The sequence below is a fragment of the Platichthys flesus genome, chromosome 3, assembly GCF_949316205.1.
Source record: "Platichthys flesus chromosome 3, fPlaFle2.1, whole genome shotgun sequence".
NCBI lineage: Eukaryota > Metazoa > Chordata > Actinopteri > Pleuronectiformes > Pleuronectidae > Platichthys > Platichthys flesus.
Window position 1 is genome coordinate 11,047,702 of NC_084947.1, and position 16,246 is coordinate 11,063,947.

A 16,246-nucleotide genomic window follows, 5' to 3' on the forward strand; every position below is an offset into this window, starting at 1 on the left:
TTCTATGAGTATTCATAGACTTGGATGTAAAGGGAAGCTAAGAATGGTTTAATTTGGGGTCTAAAGTGTTTAAATTGCCACCAGTTAGTTTGGTTTTGTGCACTTTGGAGAATCTGGCTACACAACATTTGCATTGATATGTTGCCATGTTGTTTAATAGGATATTCATATAAAGACAATATTTGGCACTTAAAACTGTACGATCACGTGACAAATCTGTCGGATCGTCAGGATTTCAAAAGTAATTCTTAATACAACAGAAATGTACTAAACCAGAGGACTTACTTAATATCGTCAACCTTCTGTTGTGCTCCTCAGCCGGTTGATAAAACAGAATCAATTCAACTTTACTTGTATAGAAACGTTCATACTAATCAAACCTAATTCAGTGTGATGTGCAGGTGATTGACAGAACAGAGGGCTTTCAAAATAAGTTAAACATTCGGATTAGGAAATAAATTACTTAGTAGAATTTACCATCCAAACAAAAGTGTAACCTTGGACTCATCGTTTTTTTTCAAATAACGAAGCGGACAAGTCGGTTATTGTACGCGGTGCGGTGTGAAGCCTTTTTTGGACCAAACGGCTCTCCGTACTCCAGTGACGTCACGGCCGTCCGGTATTTCGTATTGTTTTGGCGGGTCCACATTTAAATACGATCCTCGACGATTCCTCCGATTGTGTCGGTTTCTATTTGCTTTCTTCAGACGAAACATGGAGCGGTACGTGGCAACTTCAATCGAGAACTCGTTAAAGTCAACGCATCGCTAGCACGAGCAGCGTATCACATTCTGACTAAATGTAATGTTTGTCGTAACGTAGCTAAGATGTCGTCAGAGTCAACCTGGTGCTAACGCTACCTGCCGTTACTAACCTTGACGTGTTGTTTACTGTTTACAGCCACATTCAAACTTATCAAACAACAACACTTACCCGGTGTGTTTCGCTAACTCACCGAACCAGTACTGTAGCTACTCTGCTAGTCGGCTAGCGAGGCTACCACCGCATAACAAAGTGACAGACTGAACGTTAACTAGCTCACTGACATTCAGTCGAAGTCAACTTTATACGCGGCCTGTTGCTGTGTGTGTGTTTTGTGAATCAACAGATCAACGCAAATGAAACGACGTTTTGTGTGCTTGTTTTTTTTTATTATGTTGTGTGTCCAGCGGGAGGCTGAGCCGAGCCACCAGCAGCCGACCGCCCGAGCTGCCGATGAGGGTGCAGGACAGCAACAGGATGAGCATGTACACAACGCCCCAGAGGTGGGTTCGATGTACCCTTCTTTAGCCACTCTCATTCACTCAGACTCTGTATTTACTCGTACTTCTTTACTATACCGCGTGTTTCTGTCCACTTGTGTATAACGTGAACGACAACGTGAACATAACAGAACCACACCCACACAACAGTGATGCACTTGACTGCTTGAGTCTTTATGATCAGGGAGTTTATCCAAAATATGATATCGCAGCAGGTTATTTATCTGGTATAGTTTTCGCTGTTTTCTTTGAACGTCATTTACTCGTTATAACACAAGAAAACACAGACAAATACCCATCATACTATCCAGGAGCTCAATCTGACATCATTAAATGTCTTTAATGGTACAAAACTCCCAAGTGAGTAATAACAGAAATATTTAATCATATCGCACTCTCACACGTTAAAAAACAACTATTTTAGATGACAGTAAATATAGAGTGCGTTTCATAATCATATGTAGAAATATTTCATTGATGATCAGGTTCTTTCATATGAGAGTCTGGAAACATCCAACTCGTGCAGATTGATGCTTGAAAGATGACTTCAACATCACATAAATGTATCAATCAATTCATTTTTGCCACTTTAATTTCATGATGTGTAATGGATAAAAAACACCAGAATATTTATTTAAATAGAGGCTTCAGACTTCTTATTATTCCCGTGGAGACATTATTTGAGAATATGGGACGACTCAATGAAGAAAGCTGAGCGATGGATTAGTAGCAACTTGTTCAAAAGAGAGTCTGCCGGTGACGACCATCCGTTTGTTCACACGTTTTGTTTCTTCACAGTAAACAGCCTTCGTTTGGAAAACTCAGCATTCCCAAACCCCAGTCTGTGACCTCTGACCGACGAACCAGCTTCTTCGGTGCCCGGTATGTGAATTATATTTCAGAAACTGACAACATAATTACTGCAAGCTAATAAACATGAGAACATATAATACATGTACATCAATAAAGTCTGACAAAGATTGTGTCAGTGTGATCTCAGTAATAGTGAAATGTAATAAAGCAATGACATTGTTGTCCAGGCAAGCAAAGTGTAGAAGTAAAGCTTTTTCAAATCTCCTGTGAATAAGAATCATGTTAAACTTCTACTGACTGAACCTTTCAGGATTTACTACACGTTAGAAGAAAAAATATACAGGTTCAATTGGTCATATTAATTATTTCTTATCATTCTTATTAGTGTCTTTTTTATTTTTATGGAAATGTTTCCATAATAGAAATAATATAGATTCAAATTAGATTAATCCATTCGTTTTTTCGTTGGTTGATATTGGATGTTTTGTTGGTGTGTAATGTTGATCCTTTGACTGCAGGACGAGTGGAGCTAGCATGAGTCGCAACAGCACCATGTCTGGCTTTGGAGGAACTGAGAAGATTAAAGACGCCAGACCTCTGCATGATAAAGCTTACGTTCAGCAGTGTATCAGGACGCTGCATGAGGTAAAAACCAACGGATCTATGTATTTAAAGGAGTTAATTTCAAAAATATAAGATGCGTTTTGCTAAATTTGTAAAGTAAAACTCATAGGTGGTAGCAAGTAGGTATAATCACAGTTCAGTTCTATCTCAGTCGATTGTAGTGGTTCAAATCATGGTTTCAGAGTCATTTCACTACTAATACTTGTATCTCCCTAGTTTTTGACGGAGCAGGGTTACCCAGGCACTCTGTCACCCAAGACTCTCACGTCTCCCTCCACCAAGGAGTTTGTGAAAATTTTTGAGTTCGTCTACCGTCAACTGGATCCGACCTTTGAGATGCCGAACTCTAAAGTGGAGGAGGAGGTTCCTGCTATCCTCAAAGCTCTGAAGTAAATGCATCTGGTTGTTCGTGTTATAAAGTCATAAATACAAAGAACATTAGAAATGCTACTTTATTAAAAAAAATTAATCGTGGAAGACGTCTAATATGGAAGTACCCTACATTGGTTGTGAGCCTTGATGTTGACTCATCTCCTATAGTTTCAGAAACATTGGTTTCAGTGTGTTTATTCCTCTCCTCATTCTTTATGGTTGCAGGTATCCATTTGTCCTCTCAAAGAGTTCAATGTATTCTGTGGGAGCTCCTCATACCTGGCCTCAGGCCCTGGGTGCGCTCATGTGGCTGATTGACAACGTTAAGGTGAGATACAAGCAAACGCGTATTAATAGGATGAATCTATTTTTTTATTAAAAGAGATGAATGCTTACTGTGTGTATATGTGTTTCAGATCAACTCGAGTTTGAGTAAACAGGAGCTGCTGTTTAGCGACTTTTGTGAGGACAGTGACAACATCGAGGAAGGGGCCGATTACAACAAGGTATTCTGACTCTTTACAGCATCACGAGGCATAAAACACTCCTCTACTGAAAACCCTTGATGGAGACCGCTCAAGAGGAATTTAAACACAAGACCGTCTTGTTACATGGTTGTTAACAGTTTTTGTTGTTTTACTTATTTATTAATAAGATTTATTGGTGTTCCTTGTCTTTGACCAAAGTCAACGTCCCTAACAGAAATAGTGATTTAATGGGTTAACTGTCTTTTTTTTGTCCGTTTTAAATTTCTATGTTTTTTTTAATATTCTCTTTCACTTTATCACTGTGCAGCTCTTCTTGGATTACACAGCAGAGACATACTCCAAATTCATGCAGGGTGATGACACGTTTGAGGATGAGGATGACTCATTCCTCACTAAACTAAGTAAGCACATCATCCTCAAATTAGTTTCTTTGTATTTTTGACGCTAAAGTTCAATTATACATTTTTATGTTTAAAGAAAATTATAATCCCAATAAATATTTTTGCTTGTGTGTTCATAGAGAAGCTTTACAACGTTGACGAATGCCTGCTGGCTTCGATGTTGGAGAAGCACAGAATACTCAGTGATGAGGTTGAACTGCTGGAGAAGGAGAGCCAGACGGTCAGAAGCCTTTTACATTGACTCATTCCCATCTGCATCAATTAATCCTTCATCCTTTGGGCTTTCATAGATTATACTTTATTGTGCTGAGTTCTCTCAGTAATATAAAACATCTGTAGGGAGAGCAGATAATTTACCGTCTCCCTCTCGTGGACAGGACCGCCTAATGACAAAGAGGATGGAAAAGATGAAGCTGCAGGCCGACCTCAAGAAGCTCCAGAGTTACCGGATCAGCCAGGAGTCCTTTAAAGCCAACCTGGAAAACAAAGCCTCAGAACTGAAAGATGACCTGGAGACCACTGGTAAACAAGATGGACCGATGCACTGGATGCTGTGGGGAACTGATGATGTCTGGTTTTGAATATTTAGTCTCCATGAAGATGTTGGTGCTTATTTAAATGGTCTAAGTAACTGGAATTACAAATTTTTATATAATTCTTTAATGTACTTTACTTCTGATGGATTAATGATTTTGAATAGTGGTTACATTTTAAGTCAAATTGTTGATAATGGGACTTAAAAAATATAGAAACATATTTTCCTTGGTTTTTACTGGTGCCTGTTAGTGTGTACTGCATTTCTACCACCAGAAGGGGGCGGTAACGCACCTGAAAGCTATTTGCCAACCACCATGAACAACAAAAGGAGGAGAAGAACCTGTTGAATGGACGTGATTACCTGAACACCATGTTTCTCCTTCTCTGTCACTTTGCAGCCAGTCATCTGGAGTCTCTGAAACATGAGCAGTATGAGCTGCAGCACCTCCTGCAGAACCAGAAGTTTACACCAGCTGACGTAGAGAGGATCAACAGAGAGAAGAGAGAACTCCAACAGACCCTCACCAGTATCAGCAAGAGCCTGGAGGATTCTGAGCAGCACAAGTGGAACGAAGAGATCGCTCTGGCTAAAGTGAACGAGAAGGTACTTGAGAATCATCTTATTTTCTGAAATGATCCATCAGATCTTAACGTCCATTTCTAGTGGATGAAGGTTTAACTGACACTGCATAATTTGTAATTGCAACGATTTATACTTTTTGTGAGTATAGATGTTTAATATCAGATGTTCCAGTGGGAAATATTCTAACCTGTGTTATCACTTGTTTCTTTGTCGCTTCTGTCTATTTCTCTCACGTCTATAGGCTGAGTTGAAGGTGGCAGAGTACCACAAGCTGGCCCGTAAACTGAAGCTGATTCCGCTGTCCGCAGAGAACGCCTGTGGTCATGATTTTGAGATCAAGCCTTTTGAAAATGGACCCAACGGCATGGTTCAGCATAAAACACAGATACAGGTACTTCCAGTTCATTATACACAACTATTTGAATCTGTATTTATTGCGATTTGAATCAGATCAGTTTGAACACGACCAGTCTCCTGTATTCTGCACGTTGTTGTTACATTTTTTTCTGTGTTGTGTAGATGTTGCTGAGAAAGCTGGTTGGTGACGTGGAGGAGGAGAACAGACGATTAGGCAACATGATCCTCAGTCTGGAGGAGTCTTGTGAACAGGTAAATAACTGTTTGTATTTGTGACTGTCACACATTCATCTGATGGGATCGTAACATTGATACTGTGGCATGTGTTTGCTTTTTCCTTTTAGTTGAATTCGAACATCTTGGACAAATCCAACGATCTAAAGCAGCTGAGAGAGCAAATTCGCAAGCTGGACGAACGGTTGGATTCTGGAATGCAGGTATCGTCTTCAAGTTTAAATTCATATGCTGAAAATGTTAATGTCAGTGCCCCAGTCATAGTCCGTCACCATGATCCCACGCTGCTTCCTGATGTTTGTCTTGCTTTGATTGAGTGACCCCTAGTGGCTGAAGTTACATATTGTACGTCTAAGGAACTTTGACCTTTCGACAATGGTTTCAAACTTATACGAACAAGAAATCTTCATAACTGCTCGATAGAGAATCCCATACAGCTTGTCTTCGCATCATCAGCACCTCACTGTGCCTTTTGTCTACTGAGCTGAAACAGACAGAAAATGGATTCAACTGCTCCATACACTATAATAACTAGTTTCCCATCTGTGTGTGTGTGTGTGTGTGTGTGTGTAGGAGCTGGCTCGAGAGGAGCAGGATTGGGCAGCAGAGATGGAGTCAGTGGACAACCATCGTAAACTTCTGGAGAAAAAAGTCAACTATGGATACGATGAATCGGTGCAACAGCTGAAGGCAGCCCAGCAACAGTAAGTGACAACCAGGGTTAACAATTTAAATAACCTGTATGCTGCTGCGTGCATTTGGCCACTGCAAAACAAGATATACAATGAGTCTGCTACATTTATTCATTCAATGTCACCTGGAGCTTTAACATCCTCAGTTTTTCCAGTAAAAGAATTGTGATCCTCTCTTCTCCAGGTACCACCTGGTGCTGCAGGAGACCAATGAGGAGAGGCGAATGGTGGCCAACAACCTGACGTCTGTGTTCACCACAGCAGCCAACCACTTGTCAATCACAGAGGTAACACGACTCAAGTCCTGCATGGTAGAATCACAATGCGTTTCAACTTACATGCAGTGGCATGTTTTAATTGTAACAGAAAGAATAAAAGACTGACACCTGCTGCACGATAAAGGATAATCACTTTGTCCTGTTTTATTCAATTACATAAACTAGTACACCCAGATGATGATGCGAACAGTGCGCCTCCATGTTGGTTTTTATTTCCAATGTCAACACAGGAGTCTCTGAAATCACCACTCAGAAATAGTTTGTTTAAACACCAAGTGGAAGGTCCCACATATTTACTGGACCCTCATGTGTGTTTGTTCACACAAATACAAAAGGTTTCATCCGTCTTTAGGCCTGGGGTCTCAGATATTTAAAAAAAAATTAAGATTGTCTAGCGTGCAGCATAATGTGCTCTTAAGTTTGGTTGTTCAGGGTTTTTATCTCCGCACAATCAACAGAGGCTGATCAGAGAGTATCTCTGTATTTCACTGGTTTAGATGGTGAACAAATACTTGATTGTTAGAACTCCAGGGAATGAATTAAAACAATATAGTTTTATGAATACAAAACCCCCCCTCAATAACGAAACTTTGAGCAAACCAACAGTCTGCATCTAAACACCTGTATTGAAATTTGAATTTAATGTTAACACTTCGTTCAGTAACTTTTTGCTCACTTTGCTTTTTGTGCTTGGTGTTGTGCAGAAGTGTCTGGATGATCTGCACAGCCGAATGCAGCGCTCCTGCTCGAAGGCCGTGGAAGAGGATGCTGCTGCTGTGCAGACCATGCAGGAAGCTTTGAAGAGCTTCAAGTCCAAGGCCAGCAGACTGTAAAGAAAGACGACAAGATGACGGCCCCTTGTTCATTTCAGGGACCATAGGAATTGTGTGTGTTATTTGTGTTTTCACGTATCATTTTCTAACAACACTTTTTTTATTTTATTAATATTTTATTATTTTTATTAAACATGTAAAATAAAAAAAAGTTACTTGAACATCTCTAATGTCTTTTATTATTTAAACATGTACCAACTACATATCAGAGAATGTGTTTAAGGTTCTTCATTGAGTAATTATTTCAGTCTTTACCAGAAAATCTGTGTTGAAAGACATTTCCTCTCTTGGTTTGTTTGTGTTTGTGGCTGCTCTGTAAAATAGCTCCTCAGTTCTTCCTCACTCATCATCCTCTACCACAGTTGCTGAAGCCACTAGAAGGCGGTGCATACCACTGGTTGCTGAAAGTCACCGTTGAACCGGTTTCTGTGGGCTCCTTAAAAGTTGAACGTGTAATAATGTGTGTAAGAACTTAAATGGCTACTAGGTCTAAAATACACTCAGGTTGGTCTTCACTATGGTAAAATTCATTTAACAAGGATTCCAAAGATCTTCAAATTTTAGTTGTAAGAGTAATGTTGTGCCGTCATGCTGAGTTTGTAATGTCTCTGTACAATAGAGATGTTACGATGCTGTTATAGGACAAACTAGACCAATGTGGAACTATTGGAAAGGGATTCTGAGACTCTTCATCGTGTCTGTCGATGAAGAGCCTCAAATAGGTTTTTCATTTAATTCATTATCATCTTATGAAGTCTTAAAAAATAACCATGGAATCGCAGCATTAACAAACATCACTGCTGTCAACTATTCAAACATGAGCTGCATCACCTGAGCTGCTTTAACTCATTTCCTAACTTCTCAACTGTTCAATGCTGCAAAATCCAGTCTTTATTTTGTTTATCAGGCTGTTTGTTAATCTGAGTGCAATGTGACGCCCAATGTCGCCAAATTGTTAAAGTTTTATTAAATAAATGTCAGGACCAGACATAAAGTCACTACAACACTCCTTCTGCCCCACCAATGGACTGGCAATGAATATATGTTTGATCCTTAGACGGTTAGTAAAGATGGACGACATGAAGACTCCCCAAAAGTGAAGCCAAAGCCTCTTGATTGCCCCCTGGTGGCTGGCTATGTATAAATCATAAACCCTGCCTCACTTATGTTAGTGGATGGGACATGGACTAAACCAAGAAGTCCCACTATTTATCTCTAAGGTGGTTTGTGTCTGATTAGAATTTGATGCTATATAATGCTCATTGGTTGATTGCGCGTATCGGCACAAGATGGCGTCGCTCGTATCAGCCATGTTTTGGCTTCATTTCTGGATAATGGAAGGAAGTGGAGACGTGTTTCACTTAGGTTTGATCCATTTCATTTACTACTTTTACACTAAATGATAAAATCAGTTTCATTTCCTCCTCAATCTGTTCTTATCTCATAATATTATAGACAGAATTAATTTAGATATTGTTGGTTCAGGTTTAAACACAAAGAAACATCAGACACATTTTCCATCGTCTCACGTCTCAGTTGTTCCAGAATACGTTTCAGTATTTAAATTCCTCATATCGGCCAAAGCCCATAAAACTGAGTCGCTCATTAGAAACCAAAGCATTTACTGTAGGCGTGAGTGTTTTCTGCTCCTCTGGCAGGAGCGGTTATTGCGAATCATTCGGCCGGATACAAAGTTGGCAGCGAGGACACAAACAGGAAGTGGAGCACATCTCTCCACCATATTCTCCTCCAGTCATTGTCAACATCGCTCAATGTTCACTACCTGCTGTTTTCAATGGGTTCTGCATGCTTGGCCTTCGATATTGGATTTTTTTTTTTCTTTTTACATCCGTATCCAGTCCAGAGGCTCAATCCAAAGTTCTCGTGTCAATCTGGATGAAATGTTTTGAGAAGCTTTAAATCTTTTCTGTTTCCTGTAACATCGGCTCAGATCCAGCGCCTCTTACGAAACTCATGGGATCACAGACACGGAGGATCTTTTTCCAATTAGGTCGTCGACTTTGAAATTCCGCTGCTCTTGTTGGACGTGACGATGTTGATACGTGACTTCATGGACGTGCGCATTTCTTTCCATTTGTGTTGATCCGATTAAATCCCCAACACTCAAAGCTGTGCAGTGTCATTAACCAGTGACTACCTGAATATTGAGTCATTCCTCGGCCTAGGAGGTTATGTTTTGGTCTGTGTTTGTTTGTTAGCGGGATTAGGCGAAAAATATCCCAACAATTCCCACAAAATATCAAGGAGCAGTGAGGTATGACCCAAAGAGGAAGCCATTAAATCAGGGGGCGGATTTGGGATCTTTTTCTTCTTCACTTTCTGTAATGTTGTCATTGATTTCTCAAAGAATAATTCATGGTGCAGATCCAGGAAATTCCTTATCAAGTGAACTCAAATGTGATTCTATGAAGGGACTTTCGGGCCTTGGTGGAGGTCAATGCAAGGTACGGAGTGCCAGTCTAATTTGTGTAGGTTCAACTTTGAATTATAATTTTTTTTTTTCATTATTTGATTAATTAACTCAGAAATATGATTTAATTCCAGTAAAAATAAGAAGAATGTGAAATCTGAGCTTCAGGAATTGTCGGAATGCTCCTCAAGTTTTCCGAGTTCTTTGATTCATCACTTAATGATTTTTGGTTTTCCATCTTGGCAAAGGGTTTGTTTCTCTTTGCTGAAGATTTCTGGGAAGACTGGTGTAAAAATGCCAAACAAATCAAACGGAATTATTATTCAGTTATTAATGATTAACTACAATTATAATCAATCAATTGTTCCAGTCATTTCCAAACCAAACAAGCCAAATACTCACAAATGTGTGGATTCGCTTTGGTACCATTGTAAGCTGATTATCATTAAGTTGACAAAACCCCACTGAGGTCGTCATGTGACACTGAGCTTTAACAGACTACACGATCAGTAGATCAAGACAATCATCTGCAAATGCAAACACGCCACACAGAGTAACTGGTGACACTGACCAGCAGAGATCTGCCGCGTTTCTACCAGTAAAGCATTTCCGAGCGTTTCCAGCGAAGCAGAAAGTGTCAACCTGGGATTTGTGCTGATGGGCCAACTTTAAAACTCCACATCGTGTCGATACAGTAGAGGGAAGTTTTCACAGGAGGAACATTTGAAAGCTGTCAGTGCTGCGAGCGTGAGAGAGAGAGAGAGAGAGAGAGAGAGAGAGAGACGGTTTTGGCAGATGTGATGAGGAGAGATGAGGTGACTGTGAGGGCCTCCTGTGAGGGGGGGGGTTGAAAATGTGATGGATAACTTCCACCATGGGCTGTGTGTGTGTGTGTGTGAGTGTGTGTGTGTGTGTGTGTGTGTGTGTGTGTGTGTGGAGAGAGAGGAGAAAGGCTGGTGCCATGTGCTGACAGCTACAGGGACTTATTCAACTAAACAGCACAGGGCTCTGTGTGTTTATCAGATCCCATATGGACAGGTGGCATCCATAATAACCATTTTACAAGGGTCTGTGTTTGTGTGTGTGTGTGCGTGTGTCTTTGCATGTGTGACAAAATGAATGTCATGATTTGTGTATCTTTGAACCCCTGGAGACTTGGACACGGTGGCGTCAGTGTGTATGTGCGTCACTCCTCGTGCCAACTCCTGCATAAAGTTATGTTTTCATTTGCTTCTGCATATATCTATGTTATTAGTTTAGTGTGTGTATGTATGTTTGTGTGTGTTTTTGTGTGTCTGTTGTACAGGTGTTCCTCATGTTGTGGGGCCCTAATCGGTTCACGCCCTCACCTGTATTCCTTATGGGGAGACCATAAACCACTGAAGTTTGAGGTGAAGACATGTTAGGGTTAAGGTTGGGTTTAGGTTGAGCTTTAAGTTGGGCAAGCAGCCGTTAAGGTTATTTAAGGTTGGAGGAAGTCTCCTAGAAATGAACATGAGCCAAGGTATGTGTGTGTGTTGCTTGTTGCCCTGTAGCCCCCGGCCTGTGTCGACCTATTTCATCATGGATCGCTGCATTAAAAGACATGCACCATGAATTCTTAATACACTGTATGTTCCTGCTCTCACACAAGGGAAGTCAATATGACCTGGCCGAGAGCACAGAATCAACGCACGTGTGTGTGTGTGTGTGTGTGTGTGTGTGTGTGTGTGTCTGTAAGAGAGAGAGAGAGATCTAAAGAGCAGGCCATGTGGATGTGTGTGGTGTGCACATGAGACTGAGACTCAGGTGCTAAGAAAAAAAACTCCTAGAAGTAAAAGCTGAAATTCAAAGGTTGTCTTCTTCCCTGCTGTGAACTGTTGCCGTGTATCACAATGTTTCCAGGACAATGTGTCCTATCAGAGAACGTCCGACCCATTAGAGCAGCCGGGTGCTAACGTGGAGTCTTTTTAGGGGTTAACCTCACCCAGCCGCTGCTGGAAAAATCTGTTCGACAGATGTGGGAAACGGGGGCAGAGAGACAGGGGGAAGATAAAGAGAGACAACTTGTGGCTTCGTGCTCTCTCCTGTTTCCTTTCTCCCTCCTACCTGTCAAAACACGATCACGTGCCTGAAGGAGGAGACTGTTGAATGGATCATGGAGGTGGAGGTGGTGGACGTGGATTCTTCTTTTTTAGATTGTGATGGGAACAAGATGCTTTGAGCTCGGGTGACAACGCAAGGGGCAGAAAGAGACAAAGAAACTCCAGCGCAAAAGTCAAGTAACTAAATTAATTGAATTAAGTCCATTTAAATCAATTACATTAAAAAAAAAGAATTATAATGATATAACTTTTATAAATTATACTGAAATAGCTTAATTTAATTCACAAAAAATTATTAAAATTAATTCAATTAAAGTAAATGAATTAAAGTTCCATTAACCTGATCTAATATTGTGAGATAAATAATATAAATAGATTAACTTTTGTAAATTAAACTAATTTAAAAATGATTAAACACATCAATCCACACTTCCTTTTCCAATGAATGAATTCTAGCATTAAGGTCTTATGGAGAGGTTCCTTATATATAAGCCAATGACAAAGTGATCAAGTGTATCCAAGTGACATTTACTTGAATTCAGTCAAAGCATTTTTCTACGAAAGCACTTGATCATGAATTTATACTAAAAACAAGACCAACTACTTTTTTTAATCTAAATACAGGATCATGACGCTTGGTCACGTGAACAGTCTCTGGAGTGCGAGCTCCATCGTCCTCAGACCTACACGATGAAGCTCTGCCATTTCAATTCCTGCTCCAGCAGCTAATTGTGTCCAGATTTTGTCGTCTACACCGATGAACTTGTGCTGCAGCTGTGTAGCAAACCACAGAAATGATGCCACAGCTGGAATAAGATTCAGACTCGACAAACTTCCCCATCGATCGGGCACAGACAGATGTTGACATTTCAACTTCGGAGGAGCCATTAACAACATCACCACAAACATTGCTACATGATGTGGATCTACCCTAAACTGAAGGAAGTCGTAGATCTCAACACTGTTGGTAGTCTGGCATTAATATTTTCTCTGCAAGTCTCGTACATTATTTCCTGAGAGAACAGAAAACAAACAGAGGCGGGTGAAAACCTCCTGTCGATTTCAAACGTGATTTACTTTGTGCAATGTTTGCTCTTTGCAAAGTGTTTGAGCTCCAACGTGTTTCATTCACTCTTGGTTAAGGTTCCGTTTTTTCTTCGTCCGCTGAAGAATGAGGAACATTAACGTGTACCTTTTGACATTTACAAGTGTCCATCCTCTGATAAGTACTTATGAATATGGACATAGACATACTGTGAGACACACATTTATTCAATTTGTAATGATCTTTATAACAACAGGCCTCTGGTTGGTGCTTGGGGAGAAGAATGTCACCCCCCACCCACTGCTCGTGATGCAAGTGCGGCCCAGCGCCTCCATCTTGTTGTCTATGATCATGTTGACCTCACGTCGGCTTCCTGTGTGAGTTCAGCCCCTGTTGACAGCTGCCTGTGTGCCCGGGCTCCCTGTGAAGGGCTGTAATCAGGGGAGCTCTCGTTGAAGAATAGCCGCAGTGAGTGAGACGGTTTTCAGGCACAGCAGGTTTTTCCATTTCAATTTGCTCTTAATTCAGCGAAGGCACAAAACAGACCAGTTTTTCTCGAATGTTTTTCTTTTGTGTCGGGGCCGTTCATCCACGGAGCGGCAGATCCTCGGCAGAAGACAAGACACCGAGTGTGTCCCGCGCTTATGCCACAGTCACGTGGGGCTCTGCAGAAAGTGAAAAGAAAAGCAGCTGGAAACCACATTGGAATTTACTCGTGGTTTTCCCGGGGGTCAGACTATTGTTTTGTAGTTTATCCTCATAGAGCTCAGTTTGATGTGAAGACAAATTACCTCATATCTAGTCAGCTTCAGCTTAGCTGTCCCCAAAAATCATATTTATGTCTCAGACAAAACATGTGCACCCTGCAGGGTTTAACTTAAGATGCATAACACACACTGAAATAATGAAACGTGTGTTTTCCTTGTTACTCAAGATATTTTGTAAGAGGCAGATTCAACAGGATTTTGCTTTTTGTTGCACTGACACAAAAAAACAAGCATATGAAAGAAGTTAAAACCAAAAGAGTTTGTTTGTTAAAGGGAAACTTCAACAATATTCCATCAGACTTTCAAATTCAAAAACACTGGATCCTGCACAGCTCAATAATATAAACTTTTTTTCTCATTAAATTGAACACGGTGACATCAGCAGGATCACTTTTTGTACAAAAGTATGAGACGTAATGGAGACACACATTTCTGTACGGGTCAAACAGTTAAGTTATAACATCTTACTAAGTGCATTTTGGAAGAGCTGTTTCCACTCTTTGCTCCGTGCTAAGCTAACCAGCTACTGCGGTGGTTTCAATCTTCTAGTCCAACTCCGAGTAAGAGTTCAAATTCTTGAAACTTGGATGAAACTTGGATGAAACTTGGATGAAAAAGGCAGAAAGGATTAAAGTTACTCACTCTGTGTTTGTGGCCTGCGGTGTGGATCTACTTTGGCCCTGAGGAGTCGAGTTGTTGTGCGCTCCTCAAAGGTTAAAACACACAGCAGAGGTCGACCTTAGATTTCCTGTTCTGGTAATCTCTGTTAAAACGGTGTCCACTTCACTGTGCCGCAGCAGCCACTTCCCACCATGTGGCAGAACTTACACGAATCAAAGGGCAAATAAACACGACATGTTTCTATTCCCCGTCTTTCTTTCCACTTATCTGTTGGATCAAAGTGAAAAGCAGCCGTCGAGCCCACAGCAGCCACTGTGTGTCTCCGCGTGTGTGTGTGCGTCCGTGTCAAACAAATCTCCGTGCACGCTCGCAGGCACACCACACGTGCATGTGGATCTTGGTCGGAGCTGGATGAGGTGTGCGAGTGAATCGCGGTGCAGCTGAGCACGAGCTATCACGTTTCCATCAGTTCTGTCTCTGCTCACTCGGTCCTGCACCGGTGTTATTAAGGCCCTGCGAGGAGTCACGAGAAGGTCACTCTCAACTATGAGAGGTCATGGAGGGGTTATAAAGGGGCTGTGAGTCAGAGGGTCGAACTGTTTGAGCCCTGCGTTTGCTCTGTGAGTCATTTTCTGGATTAGTCGGATTCATTTCAGGGTCCCTTCACCTCGGGGGGGGGGGGGGGGGACAGATGTCTGCAGGGGATCAGAGGATTGTAAATACTTGCATCGACGATGCTGGGATCTCACACACTAACGTCTCGATTGTTCAGAGGCCAAGAACCGTGACGTCTGGTTGTTTTCATGTCATCGCCGTTTGTCGTGTTTGTTTTTCTCCAGGCCCATTATTCCAGTCGACTGCTGAGATGTGATTTGTTGCTTTACTTGTTTACCTGGTGCGTGTATTTCCTATGCTTTGCAGTTTCTAGTGCCTGATTATCACTGGGATGATCATCACCTTTAAAACATCCTCTTCTGCAAAATCTCCTGCTTCTCTCATCTAAAAATGTCCAGTTAAAAACACATATCAGAGGTCTATTTACTATTGAATTGAGATGTGACTCTTTTCCTCTAACCTAAAACAGTGTCCATCTTATTGATTCCGTGCCGTGCCTTTGAAAACCAAAGATAAGGAAACACTTGTGCAGTGCTGCAGCTCTCGCAGAGGAATGCTTGCTTGCTGGGGAAGGGCATATTGTTTTAGCATCACGATGAGCCGTAGATTTATGTCCACACACATGGGTCGGTGGTATGTCGAGGTCTGGCGCGCTGCACTGCTGCTCTCGCTGTGTGTCTCAGGTTTAGCACATGGACGTGGCATTGTGTTAGGAGACAGGGATACACTGCTTATGTGATTACTATTTATATTTTTGTGTATGTGCATCACACATAGCTCAAACCGATCCATGGAACACGATACTTCCCCTTTAATACCCAAGTTATGTGACAGATATATGATGTTTTGTGGTAAATACTCAAACACACACACACACACACACATACACACACAAGCATAGTGTTGAATTGTCTTTATAGATTAAGACAATGCATTTTTTTGGATGATTTTGGTTTGATTTAGTTTGACAGTGATTTAATGCAGGGCAGAAACATAAACAAGGCCAAAGTAAAAAGTTTGTGCAAACAACAATTCACACAAAAACTCTTGAAACGAAACATAAAGCAAAATTTACAATCATTAAATTCTCTGCATGAACGCACAACAGGAAATTCGACAGCAGTTACAAACTAGGTCCGATCGCAGACTGTGAATAGAGATGGACGATGTTTCTCCACTATTAAGAAATTAAGTTAAAATAGCCCGGAT

At 41.1% G+C, this 16,246-nt stretch overlaps 1 protein-coding gene across 1 annotated transcript; it reads left to right on the plus strand.

Moving 5' to 3' along the window:
• Positions 1 to 589: 589 nt before the first annotated feature.
• Positions 590 to 7,639, plus strand: ndc80 (NDC80 kinetochore complex component). Its single transcript, XM_062379931.1, has 17 exons — positions 590 to 722; positions 1,170 to 1,265; positions 2,061 to 2,144; positions 2,594 to 2,720; positions 2,916 to 3,088; positions 3,297 to 3,399; positions 3,488 to 3,577; positions 3,867 to 3,960; positions 4,080 to 4,180; positions 4,338 to 4,482; positions 4,896 to 5,101; positions 5,322 to 5,471; positions 5,600 to 5,689; positions 5,782 to 5,874; positions 6,245 to 6,375; positions 6,548 to 6,650; positions 7,346 to 7,639. Exons 1-17 carry the CDS (start codon positions 715 to 717, stop codon positions 7,472 to 7,474), a joined length of 1,923 nt encoding a protein of 640 aa, XP_062235915.1. The 5' UTR covers positions 590 to 714; the 3' UTR covers positions 7,475 to 7,639.
• Positions 7,640 to 16,246: the final 8,607 nt, after the last annotated feature.

Excerpts from the sequence above, each read along its gene's own strand:
- ndc80 (XM_062379931.1), top strand. Across the intron at positions 2,145-2,593 it reads ACCAGCTTCTTCGGTGCCCG|GACGAGTGGAGCTAGCATGA; the intron begins GTATGTGAATTA and ends CTTTGACTGCAG. Across the intron at positions 5,472-5,599 it reads AGCATAAAACACAGATACAG|ATGTTGCTGAGAAAGCTGGT; the intron begins GTACTTCCAGTT and ends TGTGTTGTGTAG.